Source organism: Lutjanus erythropterus, chromosome 9 (assembly GCF_056507025.1).
Source record: "Lutjanus erythropterus isolate fLutEry1 chromosome 9, fLutEry1.hap2, whole genome shotgun sequence".
NCBI lineage: Eukaryota > Metazoa > Chordata > Actinopteri > Lutjaniformes > Lutjanidae > Lutjanus > Lutjanus erythropterus.
In genome coordinates this window covers 32,543,953-32,566,900 of record NC_139325.1, presented here as the reverse complement: position 1 = coordinate 32,566,900, position 22,948 = coordinate 32,543,953, and the positions used below count along the sequence as shown (strand labels likewise).

At 36.4% G+C, this 22,948-nt stretch overlaps 2 protein-coding genes across 2 annotated transcripts in view; both read right to left on the bottom strand.

Moving 5' to 3' along the window:
* Positions 1-5,613, bottom strand: part of LOC146321879 (cell adhesion molecule CEACAM5-like) — a 31,983-nt gene extending 26,370 nt beyond the window's left edge. The window contains exons 1-3 of the mRNA XM_084725868.1: positions 5,568-5,613; positions 3,307-3,618; positions 2,438-2,716 (exon numbers count right to left, since the gene is read on the bottom strand). Of these exons, the coding sequence (XP_084581994.1) occupies positions 2,438-2,716; positions 3,307-3,618; positions 5,568-5,613 (637 nt within the window). The remainder of the gene's footprint in view (positions 1-2,437; positions 2,717-3,306; positions 3,619-5,567) is intronic.
* A 1,196-nt stretch (positions 5,614-6,809) lies between these two features.
* LOC146321878 (cell adhesion molecule CEACAM5-like) overlaps positions 6,810-22,948 on the bottom strand; it is a 35,408-nt gene continuing 19,269 nt past the window's right edge. Inside the window, exons 6-15 of the mRNA XM_084727175.1 lie at positions 20,787-21,065; positions 20,366-20,632; positions 12,338-12,622; positions 11,674-11,940; positions 9,952-10,227; positions 9,289-9,555; positions 7,765-7,882; positions 7,403-7,440; positions 7,197-7,276; positions 6,810-6,999 (exon numbers count right to left, since the gene is read on the bottom strand). Coding sequence (XP_084583301.1) covers positions 7,224-7,276; positions 7,403-7,440; positions 7,765-7,882; positions 9,289-9,555; positions 9,952-10,227; positions 11,674-11,940; positions 12,338-12,622; positions 20,366-20,632; positions 20,787-21,065 — 1,850 coding nt within the window. The 3' untranslated portion in view covers positions 6,810-6,999; positions 7,197-7,223. The remainder of the gene's footprint in view (positions 7,000-7,196; positions 7,277-7,402; positions 7,441-7,764; positions 7,883-9,288; positions 9,556-9,951; positions 10,228-11,673; positions 11,941-12,337; positions 12,623-20,365; positions 20,633-20,786; positions 21,066-22,948) is intronic.

Here is a 22,948-nt window from a genome sequence, read left to right as displayed (position 1 = left end):
GGGGTTGCTGATTTTGCAGGAATATTCTCCACTGTCTGTTCTCTTCAGAGGGTGAAAAGACAGCACTCTGCTCTCATCATGAAGTGTGACGTTGTCAGCCAGGATCAAATCTGAGCCATCCTTCATCCACCTTCTGGTAAGGATGGAGCCGGCAGCGTCACAGGTTAAGTTGACGGAGTTCCCCTCAATCATCAGGTTTGTCGATGGCGAGACAGACGCAGCTGATATTTTCTCTGTTGGGAAACAGATCATGGAATCGTGTGAAACAGAAAGGGTTGGCTGAGTTATTTATTTGTAGTATATTTATTTTATAGTTACTTTAACATTTTTACCTTTGAAGAACCTGTAGCTCAGCCATAAGTTGAAGACATAAAGTAACCTGTTTCTTTAGAATCTCAAGATTTCCACAACAACTTTTTTGGCCACTTTGAGGCCAAACACAATACAACATGGAGACTTAGGGCCCTATAGACAATCAGGCATGCCCAACTCCATTTTTCTATTTAAGCCACAGATAATCTGGGCACAAAGTCAAGTGAAAAGTGCAAAGGGGTTGTATTAAATGTCTTAATTTATCATAGGCGTGTTTTGGGCATAATATGAGTGGAACCAATCAGTGTCATCTCCCATTCCCTTTCAGAGCCACGTGCATCTGCCTCTGGTGCCTGTTTCTTAAATGACAGATTCAGGAGGTTTGCAGAAATGAATGGAGACACTGAAATGACCCACTGCTCACAGCAGGCCTCGTCATAAAAATTAGCATTGTGATTTGTAGCGGATGGGTTGCAAGTGAGTGAAATAGGATGGAGCATCCCCCCGTCTGTGTGTGCTTTACACATGATCCGAGGCACAACAGAATGTCTGCTGTGACATCACTGTGCACACGCACTCATTAATGGAGTAGGTTAATTTCTGGAAGCAGCCTCTCTGATTCAAGTAAACCATGAAAGAAAAAAAAAACTTGTGACAGGACAGATTAAACTCTCCAAAATAATCTGAGGAAATACATTTTTAGACAACTCTGGATTTATATATAAACTTTGACTGTGTGTGTGAGACATCTGGGATGTGTAGAAGACTGCAGAACATTAAACAATCAATGAAGTTACAGCTGCTGTGTGTAAGTGGGCACGTCTCTCTCTCTCTCTCTCTCTCTCTCTCTCTCTCTCTCTCTCAAAGCTTCATCCTATTTCACCAACCTGCAACTTCTCTGTTATTGATGAGAATGTTAATTTTTATGACCCGTGGATTAATTTAACTTTAGACCAGCCTTTTGTTGGTCAATGGAGCGATCACTTTCTGCTGCCTCAAGATAGCAATGCACTAACAATGCGCCTGAACACACATAATTTTAAGACCAACACAGCCACGTGCACACAGATGGATGTCCGTGGATATACGTTTGCTATCACTTTGAGGATAGAGCCATTAATCTCGGTTTAAGTTGATAAAAACTTCTCAGCAAACACTTCCCTATTTAAGTTGTGCACTTGTTCAACTTGTTCTTGTCTGTATTTTTTTATTAATATTAAAGCACACTGATTTGAGTACATGCTTTGGTGATACAGTTCACACTCACCCAGTACAGACACAACTGATGGCGGAGATACGTCAAGTCTCCAGGTTTCAAGGTTCCAGGCCTCACAGCTGTAGTTTCCACTCTGATGCATCTGAATGTTCGTCAGTCTGAGCTCCGGTCCAGTATGAAACAGCCACTTTCCATTCATAAACCAGGGAAAAAGGGCAGTAGGTCTGGAGTCAGCTGAGCAGGACAGGATAACGTTTGATCCTTCAGCGTGGTATTCTTGTGATGGAGATATTGTCAGTTTTATATTTTCTGGACCATCTGAATAGGAGAAAAAACAACAACAAGAAAAAGATAAAAGACAGCAATACTACAAAACGAAACCACACCTCATAAAGTAATAGACATTTTTCAACTCTCCCCCCTTAGTGTTTACAAGTGGTACTATTGTTGGTGCTGCTGTCACGAAGACAGGTGTAGACGACACAGGATCTTTTTCCATTTCCTCAAAGCCTAGCTCTGAGGGGAAATGATCAACGCAGCTTTGGAAATAAGAAGGAAGAAATTAGTATTAGTTTACTGAAGAGGTGCACTGACAGCCATTGTGTTGCCGTGTGTATTGTATTGTAATAATACGGTTTGAGTAACATTTGCTTATCGCTTTGCACAAACAAGTAACTACAGCCGGGAATGGAAGCACAGCGAAAACAAAGCTTACAATGAACCAATCGAGATGTGGATGGTTACTCTATAGCATTACACTCTGCAATCAATAATCACATCATAATTATAAGTTAAAGAAAGAAAAGTTGATTATTTCACTTTAAACTGTGACAGTAACTTAAACTCTTTCAGATGTCTGCATCCAGATGTTTTCAGATAAAGTGCTGATCATGCAGGTTAGTAACTCACAGCTGATGGAGAGGTTTACTGGAGCACTGGTGTCGTTACTGACAGGATTGGACACGTGACACCTGAATGGTCCCTGGTCATAGCGGGTCACACCGACTATAGAGAGAGTGGAGCCTCCATCAGTGAGCTGAACTCTGTCACTGGCTGTAACCTCAGAGCTGCTGTTCGTCCAGATGTAAGAGAGAGAAGATCCAGAGGAGGAGCAGGACAGACGGACAGAGCTGCTGAACTCCACCAAGTCTGTGCTGCTGGCGGTTGCTATTACATTAGAGACTGGCTCTGTGAGTGAAAAACAAAATGGATTATTTGTCACCATATAATAATAAAGGGAATATTATTTACTACAGTAAGTAAAGTACAGTTTTGGGAGGAATCCCACATGGTATTAATGAAACCACACTGAGAATTCATGACTAGACATTTAAGTTTTTTGTACTTTAGGCCTATAATACTGTGAACGGATATGATCACAGACATTCTGTTGTGAAGGTTCATCCATTATTAAAAATATTGTGAATTTATATAGCAACTAATTAGTCCTCAGGGTGTCTTCTTGTAAGTCATTTTGGACAGTTTAATAGGTTCATATTCATGCTTTTCAGAATAAAAGTACCTTATTGTTTTGCCTACCATTATAAGAGTTATTGTAATACTATATTTCACCTGCATGTTTTTATAATACTCATTTAATCTCGCCTATTCAGTGTTGTTTTTTTAGCTTTAATGCTAACTCTGTATATTCCAGTGTTAATAATTGTTACAGTTCAAATGATTTGAAACCCAACAATATTTATTTATAATTCCATTGTCATGATTAATCATCTCCATTCAGCACTGACAGAAATGCAACATGTGAAACATCTGCTTACCATAAACTTCCAGCCTGGTGGATCCATCCTGGAATGATCCTACCTGTGGTACGACAGTAACTCTGTATTCTCCACTGTCATTAGGAGCCACATTCCTGAGCTCCAGAGATCCAGTAGACATGAAGAGGGTGATCCTGCCTTCATACTCTGGTGCAGTACCATTAAATGTGATTATATTTCTATTACCAAATGCCCAGGTCACTGTTATAATTGGGTTTTCTGATGAAGTCAGTGTTGTGGTGAACATCACCGTCTCTCCCACAGATGCATTCAGACGGTCGTCTGGCAACACACCAGTTCCTTTGGTTAAACCTGGAGGAGACATACAGCTCTGAGAATAACTCTCATCAGTTAAGCACAGTGCAAAATAAGACACTGGGACAATATCCTTAATCACAACCACAATCACACAAAAATCAGAATAAGGCTTCTATCAAAATGAGCCTCAGTTTTTGGCATTTGCACAGTTGCTGGATTGTGGGAATAGTTAGCGTGACACATCTGTGGGCCTCACTGTCTGATGCCTATTTTCTTTTACAGTCCACCCAAACCCCAGGAACCGGTTTGCTAGTACGCTACTTTTTGCCTCTGTTAATTATGTTGATTGTAGAGGTTATTTTGCATGGATATGAATACAGGTGTGCCTCAAGATTTTGGCTTGCCCCTTGATACGCCTTGGGCACAAAAAACGACTGCTTTAGAGTGCCCTTCCAGTGGGCAAATATGATAAATTGCTCGAAAGGATGGCCCAGTGTCTAAGACAACATGATAAAGTGCTGTCTAGGGTGTCCTAGTAGATAAAACAAGGTGGCGTGGCTTGTAGGTGCCCCTCCAATAGATAAAATGAGATTAAGTGCCCTCCAGAGTGCCCCTCCAGTGGACAAAGCTTGATGAATTGCCCTCTAGGGTGTCCATCCAGTAGAAAATATGAAATAAAATGCATCACATCTTTCAGCACACTGGTGCCCCACCGCATACAGCTGGTGCCCTTTTCCTTTTTCTTTCTTTTTCTTTTTTTTGCTCCTGCCCTTCAAACAGCCCAAGTGCATGATTGTTCTCACCAATAGAAAATTTATCACAACATGGGAGATAATTCTAACAGAGAGAGGAAGCCACTTGGAGGTAATTTACTTTCTGTTGTGTGTTTTGATTGTGTGTGTGTGTGTGTTTTTTTTTTAGGTCATTTAAGATAAGATATTCCTCTATAAGTTCCACAACAGGGAAATATCCAGTGTCACAGCAGCAAGTGGACAGCAAAAATAAAAATAAGCATCAATACAAAAATAAAATAAAATAGAAAAATATAAAGAAGATGAAATATAAGAGCAGGAACAACATAAACCTGTGATAATGCTCCCTCACGTACTTAGAGTGAAGCAGCCTGTTGCTGAGGAAGCTCTGCAGTACTGTGATAATGTCCTGCATGGACAGTTTAGCCGTCATTCTCCCCTCCTCCACCACCTCCACTGGGTCGAGGGGGCATCCCAGGACAGAGCTGGCCTTCTTATCAGTTAGTCAAATCTCTTCCTATTAGCTGTCGAGATGCTGCTGCCCCACCAGACCAGACCTGCTGCCCCCTGCACTTAATCAGCTATCAAAATAACTTTGAATTACCTCTTTGAAAAATATGAGATATATTCACTTGTCTGAATAAGCAAAAGACTTAATTATGAGAGTAGTAGTAGTAATTATTCATCAAAATAGTTCCATCATATTAATCTGAGCATGCATCTGTGTACAACAAAAGAGAGAATAATTGGACAAACAATTAATAAACCCAACCATAAACATAAACATTATATTTTAATTTAATTATTATTGTTATTAGGCTTCATAATTTCACCATATTTGTTATTGAGGTAATCCAAAAGTAGCAGAAAGTGATCATTTTACATTATATTAATATTGTGATACCTGGATTAGGTTACTGGCTACATTTTTAATTAGTAATTAGTGATCAGTAATTCAGTAATTATATCGGAATACATTTTTAAAGTAATCCTCCCAACAGGAGTATCTCCTTCCACAGAATCTGTAGCCTAATGAACTAATGTATCAGTGCATTAGTATTATTATCAGTGAGACGTTCATACTATGTTATGTGACAGAAAGCAACAAAAAACTGAACCATTCATCTGCAACATTTTGAACCTCCAAAGCAAAAAAGGGAGAGGATGTAAATCCGATGCCGTTAAACACCAGTAATTAATGAAAATTAATTAATACACACTTGCTTTTATCTTTAATTTTATGTATCTCACCTGAGATGATTCCCAGGATGATGAAGTGTATCACAGCTGTTTCCATTTCATCTGCAGAATCATCCAACAGAGAAGACGGATCTCGCTCCTTCACTTTACCTTTGCGAATTCCAGCATAATGTGCGCTGATTTCGGGATATAAAGGCAGTACAAGGAAGTAGCCTGCTGTACACTGGGGACTTTCCGATCATCAAAACCTCTGAAAGATCCCCATAATTATCAACAACATTCAACTCATTGATCATTGACCATTTACACATGGAGGAACATTTAAAAATATTTGAAGGATTTCTTGAGAAAGTTTTTTCATAATTCATAAACAGCCAAGACTATCAGAATTTGACATGAACATTTGGAGATTTATTCAGAGTAACCTTACAATGGATTTGCTCTGCATTTTGTAATGAGGTGACAACATGAAATTTGATCGTTGGTATTTTCTGCTGTGTAATTCAAGCCTTCACCCCCTCAGGTTTCTCATGGCAAGATACAAACATTGTTGGTGGGGATTATGTAATTTCTTGCATGTGGGTGTGTGTGTTCATGCATGCATGATCAACAGACCTGGAGCTTGTCCACAGCTAAACTCGAATACTGCTGATCCAATCAGCCTAATATTTTTTGTGCACATTCATGACTGTGTGCTGAAAGACCTCTGCAATTCACAATTTTTGAAAAACATTGAAACCTTTTTTTTATGACACAGAAATGTTTACTTCAGCTTGAAGGGTGAAGTGATCAGATTTTAGTGGTCAAAGGTCAAAGATCAAGATCACAGTAACCTCACTTTACACAATTTTGGCCATAACTCAAGAATTCATACACTGACTAGAAGAGATCCTCACCAGGAAACAGATGGTGAAACACCTACTGCAATGCCACCTCAACTGTAACCAGGCCTGCCAACATTAACATTTCTAATTAGTACCTGATGATGGTACTCTGTACCAAATGTTATGTCTGATGATTAGTTTTCACTTTTCCTCAAACTCCAGACAGAACTTCATTCAGCTATTAACATGTTGTTTGTTACAAGGAAATGAAGAAAAAAAATCAAAAGTATCAGTTCAACCAAATAAGATATATACAGCTAAATACTATAAAACGGTCTCAATTCCACAGTTGCCAGTATTTGACCAATATGTTTAATTTTAGACCCAAATGATATGGAAAATATAAATATTTTGTATGATATTTACAAAAAAGAGATTTTAATTTGATGAATCTCATTAAATTCTCTGCAAAAGGTAATAATATGAAGGGGCGGCTGTCTGTCGTCTTCCAAAACGTCAATCAGTGCAGCTGGAAGCACACATTAAGTAGCACTGCCTCATTTTCTGATCATCTGCTGAAGCCTGGGGTCCAGAGCTTCTGGACTGCTGCACTGATGAAGTGTAACGAGGAGACAGTTCAGTCTGATATCAGGCTACATCTGCTGGACAAGAAGTGGAACACAGATAAGGAGAAGTTTCTGTTTTGATCAAATGCATAATGAGTCAATAAACATTGATCCTTCAGAGTCTTTTCAAATAAAAGTGAAATAATTTCCACAGCAATCTCTTTGTGCTTCTCCCTTAAAAATATATTTATGCCTTTTCACTGAATTAGAATAAATAGTTCAAGACTCACCTTTAAAGGGGAAGAAGCTCATCGAATTTATAGTGACTTGTCATATAGTGACGGGTTCTCATACACATGTTCTTCAAGTCCTAGGCAAAAAAAAAAGAGTCAAGATCCAATTATTCACATGTACATTTCTTAATTCTGTCTATGCTATTATATATGTGTGTCTATGATAGCTGAATAAGATAAAGTAGGATCAGATAAATACTAACCTTTATTACCAGGATGTGGTGGAGCTTTGCTGCTGATTCTAAACAGAATTAGAAATAAAGAATTGTTCAAATGTGGTCTTGCAATTTGCTACTGAAAATTCAAACAGTAAACTCTGTTATGTTTGGGTGATGTTTGGCAAGTATTTTATAAAAAAAAATATTATACAGGAAATTTCTAAATTTCAATATAAGACTGTTTACTAAGTTAATGCAGTAATAATACAGTACAAAAACTTCAAGTATTTAAAGTCTTGCACCACTTATATTAGAGTATGCTGAGTATTAAGTTAATCACCTACTGATAGAGGATAAGAAGGGAAAAATGTCCGGCTGGTAAAACATGAAGACTATTTTTCACTTACTTTTTTTTATAAATATAGTACCCTCCAGCAGCTCCTGCCGAAAGAACTATTAAACATGCAATAACTATTCCAGCAATGGCACCAGCTGAAAGATCTCCAGGTTCGTTCCCTTCAGGGGCTATGAAATGAAACAAAGAATTCACCTTTCAGTATGAATATAAACACCTTGTTCCTGCCATGACAAAACATATTGTCTGTGGTCAAAAAGGTCTATTTTTTGTGCACTGACTGTATTCTGTGATTCAGAATTCTTCAGCTGTGGCCACAGCATGTTTTCAAGCCATCCCATTCTTGTGAATGCAATTTATCAAGAACTGATTGAGGGAATTTATTCACACTTGGCACAAAACCACCTCTTGGACTCAAGGATGAATTGATTAGATGTTGGTGGTCAAAGGTCAAATTTCAAAGTCACTTTGTCCACATGTCTGTCACGTTCTCGTGAAGGACAAAGCTCAACAACACTTGGAGACAGTTTTTTCAAACTTGGTGCAAATTTGACTTGGATTTAAGGATTAGATGATTAAATTTTAGTGGCCAAAGGCAGCATTGGAGAAATACTGGAGGTGCATCATATTGTATTCTAATGACCAATTTGACAGTTGTTGCAGCACCTGTGCTGTGAACCAAATGGAATTTTTTTTTTAAAGGTTTCATCAGATAACAGCTGAAACATTAACCAGCACAATAATGAACCAAGCTCTAGAGTATTTAGAGCTTTACTTAAATCCTAACTAAGCACTACACAACAGACAGCAGAGTTGGATTTCAGGTGTGAAATAAAGGACTTGATACTTGACTTGGATTTGCTAAATTAACTTTATAACATTTTAGGTTTAACTGCCATAATACTGTGGAGAGTCTGAGCTTTCTCTCAGAGGAACTTTAGGTTTAAAAAGTAAAGCTTCAGCACAGCAAGAAAATCACATCTGAAGGTTTGTCATAAAACCATACACAGACATAAACATACAGTATAACCATATTTGCATCTAATAATGGCTGAAATAACAATTGATTCGCTGTAGGTTTGATAGTTAATAGTTCCCTGTGTTTTTATTACAGAGGTGTTGAAGTTGCTTTAAGTCAGATAATCAAACAATTTTAATCTAAACAAAGGATTGGAACTGTTCCACCATAAATGCATCATGACTTTTGGCGTGCTGGTGCTCTTTTTATTCCCTCCTGCCCCACAGACAGACTGAATCCACCACTGCAGCACAGATAAGTTGTAGCAATATTCTAAATCTAATTTCAACTTTGAAACCAGATGAAAGAGTTCACATGCTGATGATGATTTGTTATGACCTCAAATTCTTTCAATCTGACACCTATCAGTTGTCTCTGTATGAGCAGAAATTGCTGAATTATCTTGAGTGCAAACATATGTATGTATTATTTTTGTTCCACAAATGTTTACTACACCTTTTTTTAATAAAAAACATTGTATTTGCTACTATAGAAGATAAATGCCTTAATAAAATCTGTTTTATCTCCACTTATAAAGAAAGTTTTACTCAAACTTACTCAGTACAGATAAAGCTGAAGGCTGAGATGTTTCATATCTCAGAGTTTTCTGGTTAAAGGCCTGACAGCTGTAGTTTCCACTCTGATCCATGTTAATGTTCATCAGTCTCAGTTCTGGTCCAGTATCAGGCAGCTTGTCTCCATTCAGAAACCAGTTAAAGAGGGCAGCAGGTCTGGAGTCAGCTGAGCAGGACAGGATGATGTCTGACCCTTCCCAAAAGTATTGCTGTGATGGAGATATTGTCAAATTTGTATTTTCTGGGCCATCTGAATGTAGAGGAGAAGATTACAAATATCACCAAAATGTAATTTTACTTGCATAAAAAATAAAAAGAGAATTACATGCAGCTTGATTAGTTTGCACGGCTGCATTATTAAACAGAAAAAAAGAACCTTCTGTAGGATCTAACAGAAGAGTCCTGCATTAAACACTTCCTAAATGACACTGACTGTATAATGATTTAATGCTGTAGATTACAGTGATATTATCCTGGAAGGTATTAGGTTGAAAAATGTGATTATAATATTTTGTACAACTCATGGGGGAATGAAAAAAACCCAAACAAAGAAAAACTTCTTGGTAAGCTGTGACAATAATTTAAACTGATGTTTGCATCCAGATGTTTTCAGATAAAGTGCTGATCATGCAGGTTAGTAACTCACAGCTGATAGAGAGGTTTACTGGATCACTGGTGCCGTTACTGAGGGGATTGGACACGTGACACCTGAATGGTCTCTGGTCATAGCGGGTCACATTAATTATTGTGAGAGTGGAGCCTCCATCAGTGAGCTGAACTCTGTCACTGGCTGTAACCTCAGAGCTGCTGTTCATCCAGATGTAAGAGAGAGAAGATCCAGAGGAGGAGCAGGACAGACGGACAGAGCTGAACTCCACTAAGTCTGTGCTGCTGGTGGTTGCTATTATATTAGAGACTGACTCTGTGGGTGAAAACAACAATGAGTTACATGGTTTTACTTTTTTTTTTGTTTTTGTTTGTTTTGTTTTTCATCTAACAGATGAAACATTGTTTGGTAGAGGCTGGGAATAAATCCCATGTTAATGACAGCATGATTGAGATTTATGGCTCTTTCCTCAGGATGTGATGAAGATTTTAGACATTTATGAGACAATGCAACATACAAGGGACACACAAACGAAACACAGAACTGAAAATCCTGCAAGTAACTACCACACTAACCAGTGCAATTAAGTGTCAGCATGTAGATGGTATCAAGAACTGGTAATAAATTTGTATAAAACTGACAGAGCAAAACACTGACAACTATAGTCACCCTTTGCTAATTTTGATTAAATTCAGCTAAATATAATTACTTTGGGTACAATTTAACTTGTTTTTCTGCAAAGATGTTATATTATAATATGTAACATATAATTTATGAATAACTGTTGTTTTCTTCCACAACCTTTAATGTTTTCAGAATGAGGACAGTGGATTTTGTCACCCATCACTTGTATTGGAAGCACATTAAAAGGGATTATTTAAAAAGAAAGTCTGGATTTGAGCTGTATTAGATATTTATCCATAGTCAGTGTATAGATGGAGGTCAACATGTCCACAGTTTAGATAAGAGGAGAGGAGAACCAGCATGTGATGTGGATGAGGTTCACAGCAAAATGTACTTTAGTCACAGTAAGAACAGTAAAACACGTATATAACTTTTATTTCCCAGGTGTTAAGTTACTCATTAACTTTTATATGTTGGTATCCACACTACAACAAACTTTGTGTTTTCTGTGGTTTCTCAGTTGTTCTGCTAACTCTGTATTCTCCACTGTTATCAAGAATTGTTGCAGTTCAGATGATTTGAAAAATTCATTATTTAAATCATTTATGGCTCAATTGTTATGATTTTGTTTAAGGAAATTATTCATGACTCACTCATAATAGTCAATAATAGAATAATGTAATTTTAAAACCGAAAGTTAAAATTGGTATTAATAATGTCAAGTTGTCATGATAAAGACATTTCAAACAATGTCAGCTTTACAGTAAGAATGACATAACTGACTGGACTGAATGACACTAATGATAACAGTCATAAATATTCAAAAATAGACTTTTGCTTGATCTCCTGGTCTCACAAATCCAGCTGCCTCACAAGGAAACTGTGCTACACAACACACCAGAAAATGATTTGTTATGACCTCAAATGATTTTCATTCTGAAACACATCAGTTGTCTCTGTATGAGCAGAAATTGCTGAATTATCTTGAGTGCGAACATACGTTTGTATTCTTTTTGTTCCTTAAATGTTTTGTACACCTTTTTTTATAAGAATATTTTATTTGCTACTATAGAAAATATATGCCTAAATAAAATCTGTTTTATCTCTACTTATAAAGAAAGTTTTACTCAAACTTACTCAGTACAGATAAAGCTGAAAGCTGAGATGTTTCATATCTCAGAGTTTTCTGGTTAAAGGCCTGACAGCTGTAGTTTCCACTCTGATCCATGTTAATGTTCATCAGTCTCAGTTCTGGTCCAGTATCAGGCAGCAGGACTCCATTCAGAAACCAGTTAAAGAGGGCAGCAGGTCTGGAGTCAGCTGAGCAGGACAGGGTGATGTTTGACCCTTCCACAAAGTATTGTTGTGATGGAGATATTGTCAAACTTGTATTTTCTGGGCCATCTGAATGTAGAGGAGAAGATTACAAATATCACCTAAATGTAATTTTACTTGCATAAAAAATAAAAAGAGAATTACATGCAGCTTGATTAGTTTGCACAGCTGCATTATTAAACAGAAAAAAGAACCTTCTGTAGGATCTAACAGAAGAGTCCTGCATTAAACACTTCCTAAATGACATTGACTGTATAATGATTTAATGCTGTAGATTACAGTGATATTATCCTGGAAGGTATTAGGCTGAAAATTATGATTGTAATATTTTGTACAACTCATTGGGGAATGAAAAAACCCCAAACAAACAAAAACTTCTTGGTAAGCTGTGACAATAATTTAAACTCTGATGTTTGCATCCAAATGTTTTCAGATAAAGTACTGATCATGCAGGTTAGTAACTCACAGCTGATAGAGAGGTATATTGGATCACTGGTGCCGCTACTGACAGGATTGGACACGTGACACCTGAATGGTCCCTGGTCATAGCGGGTCACATTAATTATTGTGAGATTGGCGCCTCCATCAGTGAGCTGAACTCTGTCACTGGCTGTAACCTCAGAGCTGCTGTTCATCCAGAGGAAAGAGACAGGAGATCCAGAGGAGGAGCAGGACAGACGGACAGAGCTGTTGAACTCCACTAAGTCTGTACTGCTGGCAGTTGTTATTATGCTATTATTAGAGACTGGCTCTGTGTGTGAAGAACAAAATGGTTTTATAGTCGCTAAAACATAACAAACATACAACAGAAGAAAACACTGCAGTGGCTGGTAATGAATACATGTTTATCATAACAGTGACAGGAATTGTCAGAAAAATGTTTACACTTACTTTCTTGCTTCTTTCAAAACTTTAAACCTCATCTCAGATATTTCAGTAGTCATTAGTCGTCATGGAGATAGTTCAGTTGTCATCACATGACCAAAGTATGAAAAGGGTGGTTCTAACTCCTGTCTCAGTTCAAAGACGATACATGATGGTTCAACAAAACCACCTATGATCCCCTGTGATGACAAATGAACAAATTCCAGCATTGAAACAGATGCAACATGTGAAACATTTGCTCACCATAAACATTCAGCGTGATGCTTCCAGTCGTCAGAACTCCTCCAAATGGTACAACACTAACACTGTATCCTCCACTGTCATTAAGAGCCACATTCCTGAGCTCCAGAGATCCAGTAGACATGAAGAGGGTGATCCTGTCTTCATACTCTGGTCCAGTATTGTTCCTACCACTAAAAGTGATTATATTTCTACCATCAAATAACCAGCCCACTGATCTAATTTGGTTTTCTGATGGAGTCAGTGCTGTGGTGAACATCACCGTCTCTCCCACAGCTGCATTCAGAGGACCGTCTGGCAACACACCAGCTCCTTTGGTTAAACCTGGAGGAGACATACAGCTCATCATTTAAACACAGTGCAAAATAAAACACTGGGACAATATCCTTAATCACAACCACAATCACATAAAACTACTGAGTAAAACTAAACTGACTGTCAATCTGCTCACCAGCTGAAGTTCATCACAACAACAGGGGGACTAATTCTAATAGAGAGAAGAATTCACTTTGAGTTAATTTACTGTTCAGTTAAATGATAAATTATGATTCAGGTTTTTTTTTATTTACTAGTGTTTTTACTAGTTAATTTTTTAAACTCATTTCTTTGATGACTGATGTCTAAATCGATTTTAAACGTCATTCTAATGTGTTTCTTTACCTATGTAAAGCACAGAATTGTGTTTGTCTTGTCTTGATTACATATATAAAAAACACAAAACCACAAAATTTTGTTGAAATAATGTCTCAGAATCTCAATTTCAAGTATCTCAAAATAATGAGAAACTTTCTCAAAATGAAACCATTCTACGTCAGTATTGTGAAATATTAAGTCATTATTTTTGAAATACTAAGTCATTATTTTCAGAAGGTTTCTTATTACTTTGAGATAGTGGAGACCAGGGACAATGTACTAATTTTCACCAATAAGGACAAAACCATAATAATAAAAGTCAGAGTGTTACCAAGCTGGGTGCAATTTAAACAAAAATAAGTGAATAAAATTTTAAAACTAAGTCATATTTGCCAACTGTGTCTCAAATAAAATCACACCAAAAAATACTCACATTACTGCTGTAGTAATGAATAACGTTATTAAAGTTTTTAGGCTATTAATATAAGATTTTAATTATTTGAATCGACTTTAAACTAATTTTACATTTGCAAAAAAAAAAAAAAGACAATATACAAAATGATGCACAATATTTGTGCATCATTTCATATAGCATTGTAGACTGCAGTGTCTCTGGTAGGAGAACGTTCTGAAGACGAACTGAAGAAAAGAACATGAACTAGTTCATTTTAATCTCTGTGAACTTTGAGTTAATTCTTTAAGTGTGAACAACACTGATCGTCTCATGTGAAAAACAGAACTGAACTACAGATTTGCAGTAACATTTAGTGAATATAATCTGACACTGTTAAGCACCATGTGTGATTATATTTTGATAAATAAATGAACACATACTTGCTTTTATCTGCTGTATGAAGTGGTAAGAACTCACCTGAGATGAGTCCCAGGATGATGAAGTGTATCACAGCTGTTTCCATTTCATCTGCAGTATCATCAAGTAAGAGAGAAGAGGGATCACACTCCTTCACCTTACCTTTGATAAGATCACTGTAATGTGGACTAATTTCAATATATGAAGGTAGAACAAGGAAGTTCTGTGGAATAGGGCGTTTTCAATCATCAAACCTCTGAAGGGTCTATAAAATGATAACCAAGATCCAGTTAGTTAATAATTAAGGACATACACATGGAGCACTTTTAGTTAAGTGCTTGATGAAGTGAGTTTTTTTTTCCTTACATCCAAATATCAGTGACTGTCACAGTTTGACATTAACATTCAGAGGTTTATTCAAAGTGACATTACAATTTGTTTGCTCTGTATTTTGTCGTGACGTGACCAGATGATATTTGATCAGTCAAACTTTGATTCCTCAAGTTTCTGATGGCAAGATCGAATCATTTTTACAATTAATTGGATTTTTCAACACAGATCACTGTGGTGTGAGTGACAAAGTCGTGTACCAACCAACTGATTTTATATTGTTCAGTGATGGGCACAAATACATCAGTATCTTGTTACAAATTAAAAAAGTTGCTCATCAAATGAATCAAAATAAAAGAAAAATGCTGGTATGGTCTGACTCTCCTACATCATGAATGTATGAGGAGAATTAGAGCAGACAGACAGTTGTTTGGTGACACATGAAGCCAAAAAAACACTTTCTGCAAAGACATAACTGAGAAAGTTCCACCTGCCATCTTAGAAATGCATTTCACTACCAAAAGATGAGTTCTGCTAATTTCTGACATCATCGATTTGAAGTGGCCAATCAAGATATCTTGGAGGTGGGAGGCTTCAAATTCAAGGGTGCATGCTGGGTGGTTTCTGGTTTGTAAGTATATTTGCCAGTTTAGTTTTAGAGCTCATTTATTTCATGATTGCTCTTTTGTTCACTTGTATTTTAGTCTCACACAGTAAACTTGCCTTTGCTGCAATATCAAGTTCATAATGAGCAGAGGCCTAAATTAACCAGGTGCAAATACTTTTCTGATGTCCTCTCTGACTCCGCCCACTGGCTGCTGAGTCAGGAAGAACCTCACAGGCAGAAAGCAGAGACAGATTTAATTAAACCGTGGGTTTTTTCAAATTTCAAAAGTATGGAGTGATGGACTTGTGATTTTACAATAAGCTGTGGTGAGGGAAATGTTACATTCACATTTCAGTGAATGTGCTAAAAAAAAAAAATCTCTGTAGGACATATGGCTGTTTTGTTTTAATTGTTTAAGCTTGGATTGTAATTTGTTGAAATAAGCCACACACCCTTTTAACTTTCATTACCAAAATTCATACACCTACTGAGTCATGACCCGAGATTGTGCAAACTGATTCTTGTACAAACTCATACAGTCAATTACACAATATAAACTTTTTAAATTTGTGGGACCGTCTGGTCCAACGCGCAGATTCAAAGGATTTATTTCATCATTCAGGCATTTTGCAACACAGTATTTGGACTTTTTTTTTCATAAATCTGGGCAAGAGCCAAATAATTACAGCTGTCAGGACCGCATTCATAAGGAGGACTTTTAAAATATGATGATGAGTTTCCACTTGTCCTCAAGGCTTCAATGAAGAGTAAACTCTGGAGACACGAATTAATTTAGCCATTAATATTTATTTATTGTTTTATTTTATTGTTTTTTGCAAGTAAATGGAAAAACATGAAATATAATCAGTCAAGAGTAACTGTTAACCCATTCAGTTGCTGTTAGAACCACACAGCTTAGAGCATATTTCTCTTTTGAGGTGCAATATTGTATTTTGATGTAACTGTTCAACCAAATAATTTTCCATTTATAATATTGAAGTTGGACACAACAGGAGAACAGAATAAGAAAAGCAAACATTAAATATACATAGTAGAAATGCAGACAAAAAGCAATATTAATACAAAACAACACTTCACAAAACATAAAATATTAAATAGTAATTTCATTGCTTCAGTTATCACATGTCAAAATTTAATGCAAACACACTCATCCCTTAGTTAAGTAGGGTATTGATTAGTTTAAATGTAAAAGTGCACAGAGTGTAAAACTTCAAATAAACTCTCATAAACTCTGTCTCCAGCAGACATTTTCAGAAACAGCTCCAATAAACTCACTGTATACACTACATGATAAAAGTGAATATTTGATTTGCATTTAACTGTCCAGAAATACAACTGTTGCTCTGTACTGGATGAACAAATAGGAAATTATTTGATAACACACTGGTCATAAAAATGAATAAAGTGATAATATGGCTGCTACATCTGTCATGTTTTTGTGAAGCTCTTCTTCCTCCAACTGGCCAAAAAGTCAATTAATGGAGCTTTAACTTTTCACGTTTCACTTCACACTTTCAGATTCATTGGTACTTTTTACTGTTAAGTTTTACAGTGTAACCTAAAGACAGAAGAGAAATAATATCAACTCTAAAAACATTGTTGTCTCTTCTTGTCTTGGACAGGTGAAGATTTTGTGTGTTTAAGTGCATTTTCTGATCATCTGCAGAAGAGAAAACAACTGATTAAAGCAAAGACTTGTTGTTTTGATTAACTGTGTGCTAGACTGCATGGTCAGTAATTCTTGGCCTACAGCAATCCTAACAAACAGTTAATTATACCTACAGAAAAAAGAGATAGTGATTCTCTCTTCAAAAGACATTTATCCCTTTTCTCTACATCATAATAATGAGTTCAAAACTTACCTGAAAAGCAAAACTGTTGATTTTATTGATTCTTCATTTAAGTGTTCTCATACACATGTTCTTCTACTTCTAAGCAAAAAAAAAAATACTTGTGTTAAAATAGATTACTCACAAGTTCAGTTTGTATAATTGTGACATATTTTGTCTCATTCTTTATTATCTTGTTATAAGTGTAAGATGAAGTAAGATCAGATAAATACTAACCTCTATTATCAGAATGTGGTGGAGACTTGTTGTTGAATCTAAAAGTTAGAAATAAAACATTCTTTAAATGTGGTCATGCAATCAGATGCTACTCAAAATTCAAACAGTAAACTATTTAAAGGTGCAATACACAACATTCAGCAAAAAACTTTGGAATATAAAGACATAGTGGAGTAATTACATCTTGAGCAGAGAATGAAGTCACTCTTCCTCTGTGTGTGATGTTATTCAAGTTTATCTGTTTATCTGAGAGTGTGTGTGAGTTTGACCCGAGTTTTGGGAAACTGGACTGAACAAGAGGAGACACAGCCAGGAAGACTTTTTGGCATCGAAATATAGAGACTGTTTTACCTACACATCATCAGAATGCAATGCAAAATCTGCTTGCCATCAACAAGATGCTTTTAGTTAGTCTAATTTAGACATGTCAAATTTGAGGAGGCACCTTGAGGTAAATTGTGATTTGGAATTCTGGGCTAAATAACTGTATAAGAAAAAAATGACTTGTTAAATGTTTATTTAATAATAGTCACTGACAATGCAACTTTGCCTACAAAGAATCAAGATGATTTAATATTGGCATATAAATAATTTGGAAATATGTTTCCACATTCTCATATTGCACTTTTCATCTCTCTCACTCTCTCTCTCTTTCTCTAAATTAAGTTTAATAAATAAGTTTTATGAACTGAAGCCCACCAACACCTCCACGTCAGCTGGGGGATATTAAAAATGTTTTCCATTATATCAGTGAATGATTTAGGTACATGCAATCATTTTTAACTCTGCTGTTTCTGAATAATTGTGAGCAACTTCAGATAGAAGAAATATCTGTTTCCACTGCATCATAGACGCTTTCACAAATAATGTATTTGGATTCGGGTGCATCCTGACTCTGATGTTCAGATGCTGCTTTCTTTCTTTCTTTTTTTTATTTGACTGAACAAATGACGCACACATTTGTTTTGGTTGCTGTAACCTCTAGTGAATGTTGCACACAGCACCTTTAAATTCTTGCACCACTTATGTTTTTTTTAATCTAATCTGCAAATTAATTTGATTTCTATTAAGCAACCTCAACCTTTCATTAAAAATTCATATTACAGAGACTTCACAAAATGTCCATATGACATTATATTATTATTGTCTAATGTAAAATGTAAGTTGGTTAATCTAAAGTCAGTCGTATATTAATATGTGATAATGAAAGGGAGAAATGTCTGGCTGGTAATAATATGAAGGCTATTCTTAAAGTCAGACTAATAGAATATGTTGATAGAGGGCAAAGGTCAAGGTTGTTGAATTTTGTCTAAGCTACCAATATGAGAAGGCCAACAAGAAGAGGATGTGACTACTTTAATTCAGAGACTAAAATGATATTTGCGTGCTGTTCTTTAATTGGTGTGTTTGGTTCCCCTTTAAAGATGCATTTTATGGTGTTGAATGTGTGATGTATTGATAGTGTGATAGAGTTTGTTGTTTCACTTCCTCTTCTGCTACCTGTTTGTTAAAAGTGGAACTGGACTTTCCATCAGATGCTCAACATACAGAGAGAACGTTGTGTGTGCATGTCAGGTAAGTGAAGAGCCGTTTGTTCATTAGTTGTCTATAATATCACGCGAGGTGAGGTGTGTATGAGTCAAAGGTTTTACTGTCATGTGAAACTGATGTCTAGTTGCACATTTTCAATCAACTCTTGCCAACAACCAATAGTGGGTATCAAATGAAGTAAGAAAAAAAGGTATCAAATGAAGTACACTGTTGGTATCAGTATCACTTTAAAGGTCCTGTATTGGTTCTGGTATTATGATTTTTTTAAATAAAGTCTAGCCTGATCCTGCGACCACCTGCACATCTTTTATATACCAGCCCACTGATTCTACATCAGACTGTTCTTTGCTTTCAGTTTAACTGTTCAAGCCATCATTTCTGCCGAATGATCTACAATTAAAACTGAACTTTTGACTTTGCTAGCCTGGTGTTCAAATCATGCTTTTCAGTCCAAACCTATTAATACTGAGCTGTTGGATTTATCCAAACTGTGACTGATTCTAAATAATAATAAATGGTTTCTAGGTTAAAGCTTTAAGTCTTAAAGCTATTGTCCACTTACTTCTTTTTATAAATGTAGTACCCTCCACCAGCAGCTGCACCACAGACGGCCAAACATGCGATCACTGATCCAACAATGCAACCAGTCGAACAGCCAGATGTTTCGTCTGGAATGTCTTACATAAAAGAAGAGGATGAGAACATGATTATTACAATTTTCTGTGTCTCATTATACCTGTGAATACAAAGCATACAATCATTTCTCCCTTTATGTGATTTCACAGCTGACAACTTGTAAATTTTCTTCATGTTAAGAGTAAAGCCTTAATGTCTCCTTTCACTGGAGAACATTCCTGTTTGACAGATTGATGTTGATGCAGTAAATATGCTCTCATAGACTTTGGTTAAAAGCAAACCCCTCAGATTTTACATATCAAAGTTTATTTACAGGTCTTGTTTCTGATCAGAAAGCCTTATTGGCTCCAAAAATGCAAATGAAAGGTTTATAAATTGCATTTGGTACTCAACTATAATTTTAAAAGTAATTATGTGCATTATATAATGTATGAATGCTTAGGGTACAAGTGAAAATACTTTAAGAAAATATACTCATGTACCCAAAAAACTACTAAAGTACAGTAATTTGAGTTTGTAATTGGTTACTTCCACTGCTGAGCCTGACAAGACAGAGACACCTGTCAGTTGTCTCTGTATGAGCAGAAATTGCTGAATTATTTTGAGTGCAAACATACATATGTATTCTTTATTTTGTTCCACAAATATTTAGTAAATATTTAGTAGACTCATTCTTAAATAAATATTTCTAAAATATCTTTAACTCAAACTTACTCAGTACAGATACAGCTGAAGGCTGAGATGTTTCATTTCTCAGAGTTTTCTGGTTAAAGGCCTGACAGCTGTAGTTTCCACTCTGATTCATGTTGATGTTCATCAGTCTCAGTTCTGGTCCAGTATCAGGCAGCAGGACTCCATTCAGAGACCAGTTAAAGAGGGCAGCAGGTCTGGAGTCAGCTGAGCAGGACAGGGTGATTTCTGACCCTTCCACAAAGTATTGTTGTGATGGAGATATTGTCAAACTTGTATTTTCTGGGCCATCTGAATGTAGAGGAGAAGATTACAAATATCACCTAAATGTAATTTTACTTACATAAAAAATAAAAAGAGAATTACATGCAGCTTGATTAGTTTGCACAGCTGCATTATTAAACAGAAAAAGATAAAGTACTGATCATGCAGGTTAGTGACTCACAGCTGACAGAGAGGTTTATTGGATCACTGGTGCCGTTACTGGCAGGATTGGACACGTGACACCTGAATGGTCCCTGGTCATAGCGGGTCACATTAATTATTGTGAGACTGGAGCCTCCATCAGTGAGCTGAACTCTGTCACTGGCTGTAACCTCAGAGCTGCTGTTCATCCAGAGGAAAGAGAGAGAAGGTCCAGAGGAGGAGCAGGACAGACGGACAGAGCTGTTGAACTCCAACATGTCTGTGCTGCTGGCAGTTGCTACTACATTAGAGACTGGCTCTGTGTGTGAAGAACAAAATGGTTTTACACTCGCTAAAACATAACAAACATACAATAGAAGAAAACACTGCAGTGGCTGGTAATAAATACGATTATCATAATAGTGACAGGAATTACAGCTGTTTGAAGGTAACTGGATCTTATGGCTCTATTACTTTTTGACAGACATTCAAAAGAAAATTTTTTAAAAAGTAAATCACAACAACAACAACATTAATAAAATAACAATAATAATAATAATAATAATAATAATAATAATAATAATAATAATATTACAGTTATTATTAGATGTAAAAAATCACCACCTGAAAGAGGTGTGTTAGGTATTAACATGTTCCAAAGTTACCTACATGTAATTTGCCTGCCCTGGTCTCTGTATTGCCTGGGACATGAAATGCACAGGTGCTGACTTTAATTACAGATGTGCCAAACATGATCATGTGCCAAGACTGATTTATTTTGCACACAGAAGCAGTTAGCCTTAATGGCGTTGTGCCAATAGCCCTTTCTGGCAGAAATCTTGTTATTATCATTAACAGCATGATTTGTTTCCCCCCTCTAAACCCAAGAGGGGCTTTTCAAGTGTTAAAAAGAGATTGGATGGTTATAATTTACAGTACAGAGCAGGTAAAATAATGCAGATGATAAGCAAGAATATAAGACCAAACAGACGTACAACAGGATATGACGTCATGTTCATTGCACGTTATGACTGTTTGATCCAGATAAATGCAGCTGTTATACTTACTTCTTCTTCTTATCATCATCATTATTATTATTTATTTATTTATCTTTGTATGTTTCTCAAAAAAATACACTGAGCAGATGACATATCTTTTATACTCTCTTGTCTTTATTTGCATGTAAAGCAAACCAAAAGTAACTAAAAGTCATCAGTTATATTACTTTAATATTATGATACTTAGAGTAAGTTACTGATTACATTTTTTAACAGGTAACTTGTAATTGCACTGGATTACATTTTTAAAGTAACCCTCCCAACCCTGTATATAAACTGGGTGATTCAGTTTTTGGCACGACACAAGTCAGCATCAGCAACTACAGTCCCAAAATGTTTTCCAGTAGTAGTTGTACAGTATAGTAGTAGCACGAGTAGCAGTATTGACAGGTTATTGACAGGTTATTGACGTGTTAGCAAGCTAACAAACCTTAACTTTAGCTTACTGGATTTCTGAGTATTTCAGCAAACGTTAGCTGTTTGTCTTCGTACCTGCAGATGTTTGTTTAAGTTGGACGTCGAGTCCCTGGATGATGACAGTATTTTGACAGCTGGGAGGCATAATTTGATGTTGTTCCCCTTTTTCTGATTTAAACTCAAAATGATACCAGCGTCTCCATTCAGTAAAAGCACTTAGCTATAATGATGAACGACCTTAGCTTTATGTTTACACACGGCTCGCGGATACGCCGGTGGTCGTTTCACGTGTCGTAAAGTGTCGCAATGCATGCGCACTGTGTCTGCTGCATTGTAGTATATCCCGTTTGATTTTAAATTGTAATCCTGCTAAGTAATCCAGCTTTTTAGCAAATATATCAGTAATCTGATTACATTTTTTCCTGCACTGTAACAGATTACAGTTACATTTTTTTGTATCCTAATTATGTAACGCTGTTACATGTAATCCGTTACTCTCCATGCCTGGTTATGAGTCGTCATGGAGATAGTTCAGTTCTCATCACATGACCAAAGTATGAAAAGGGGGTTTGTAACTCCTGTCTCAGTTCAAAGACGATGACGGTTCAACAAAACCACCTATGATCCCCTGTGATGACAACTGAACAAATTCCATCCTCTGATGAAGACCGTGAGATGAAGTTGAAATTGTAGAATTTGTCAGAGTTCAGTACATTTGTACAACTTC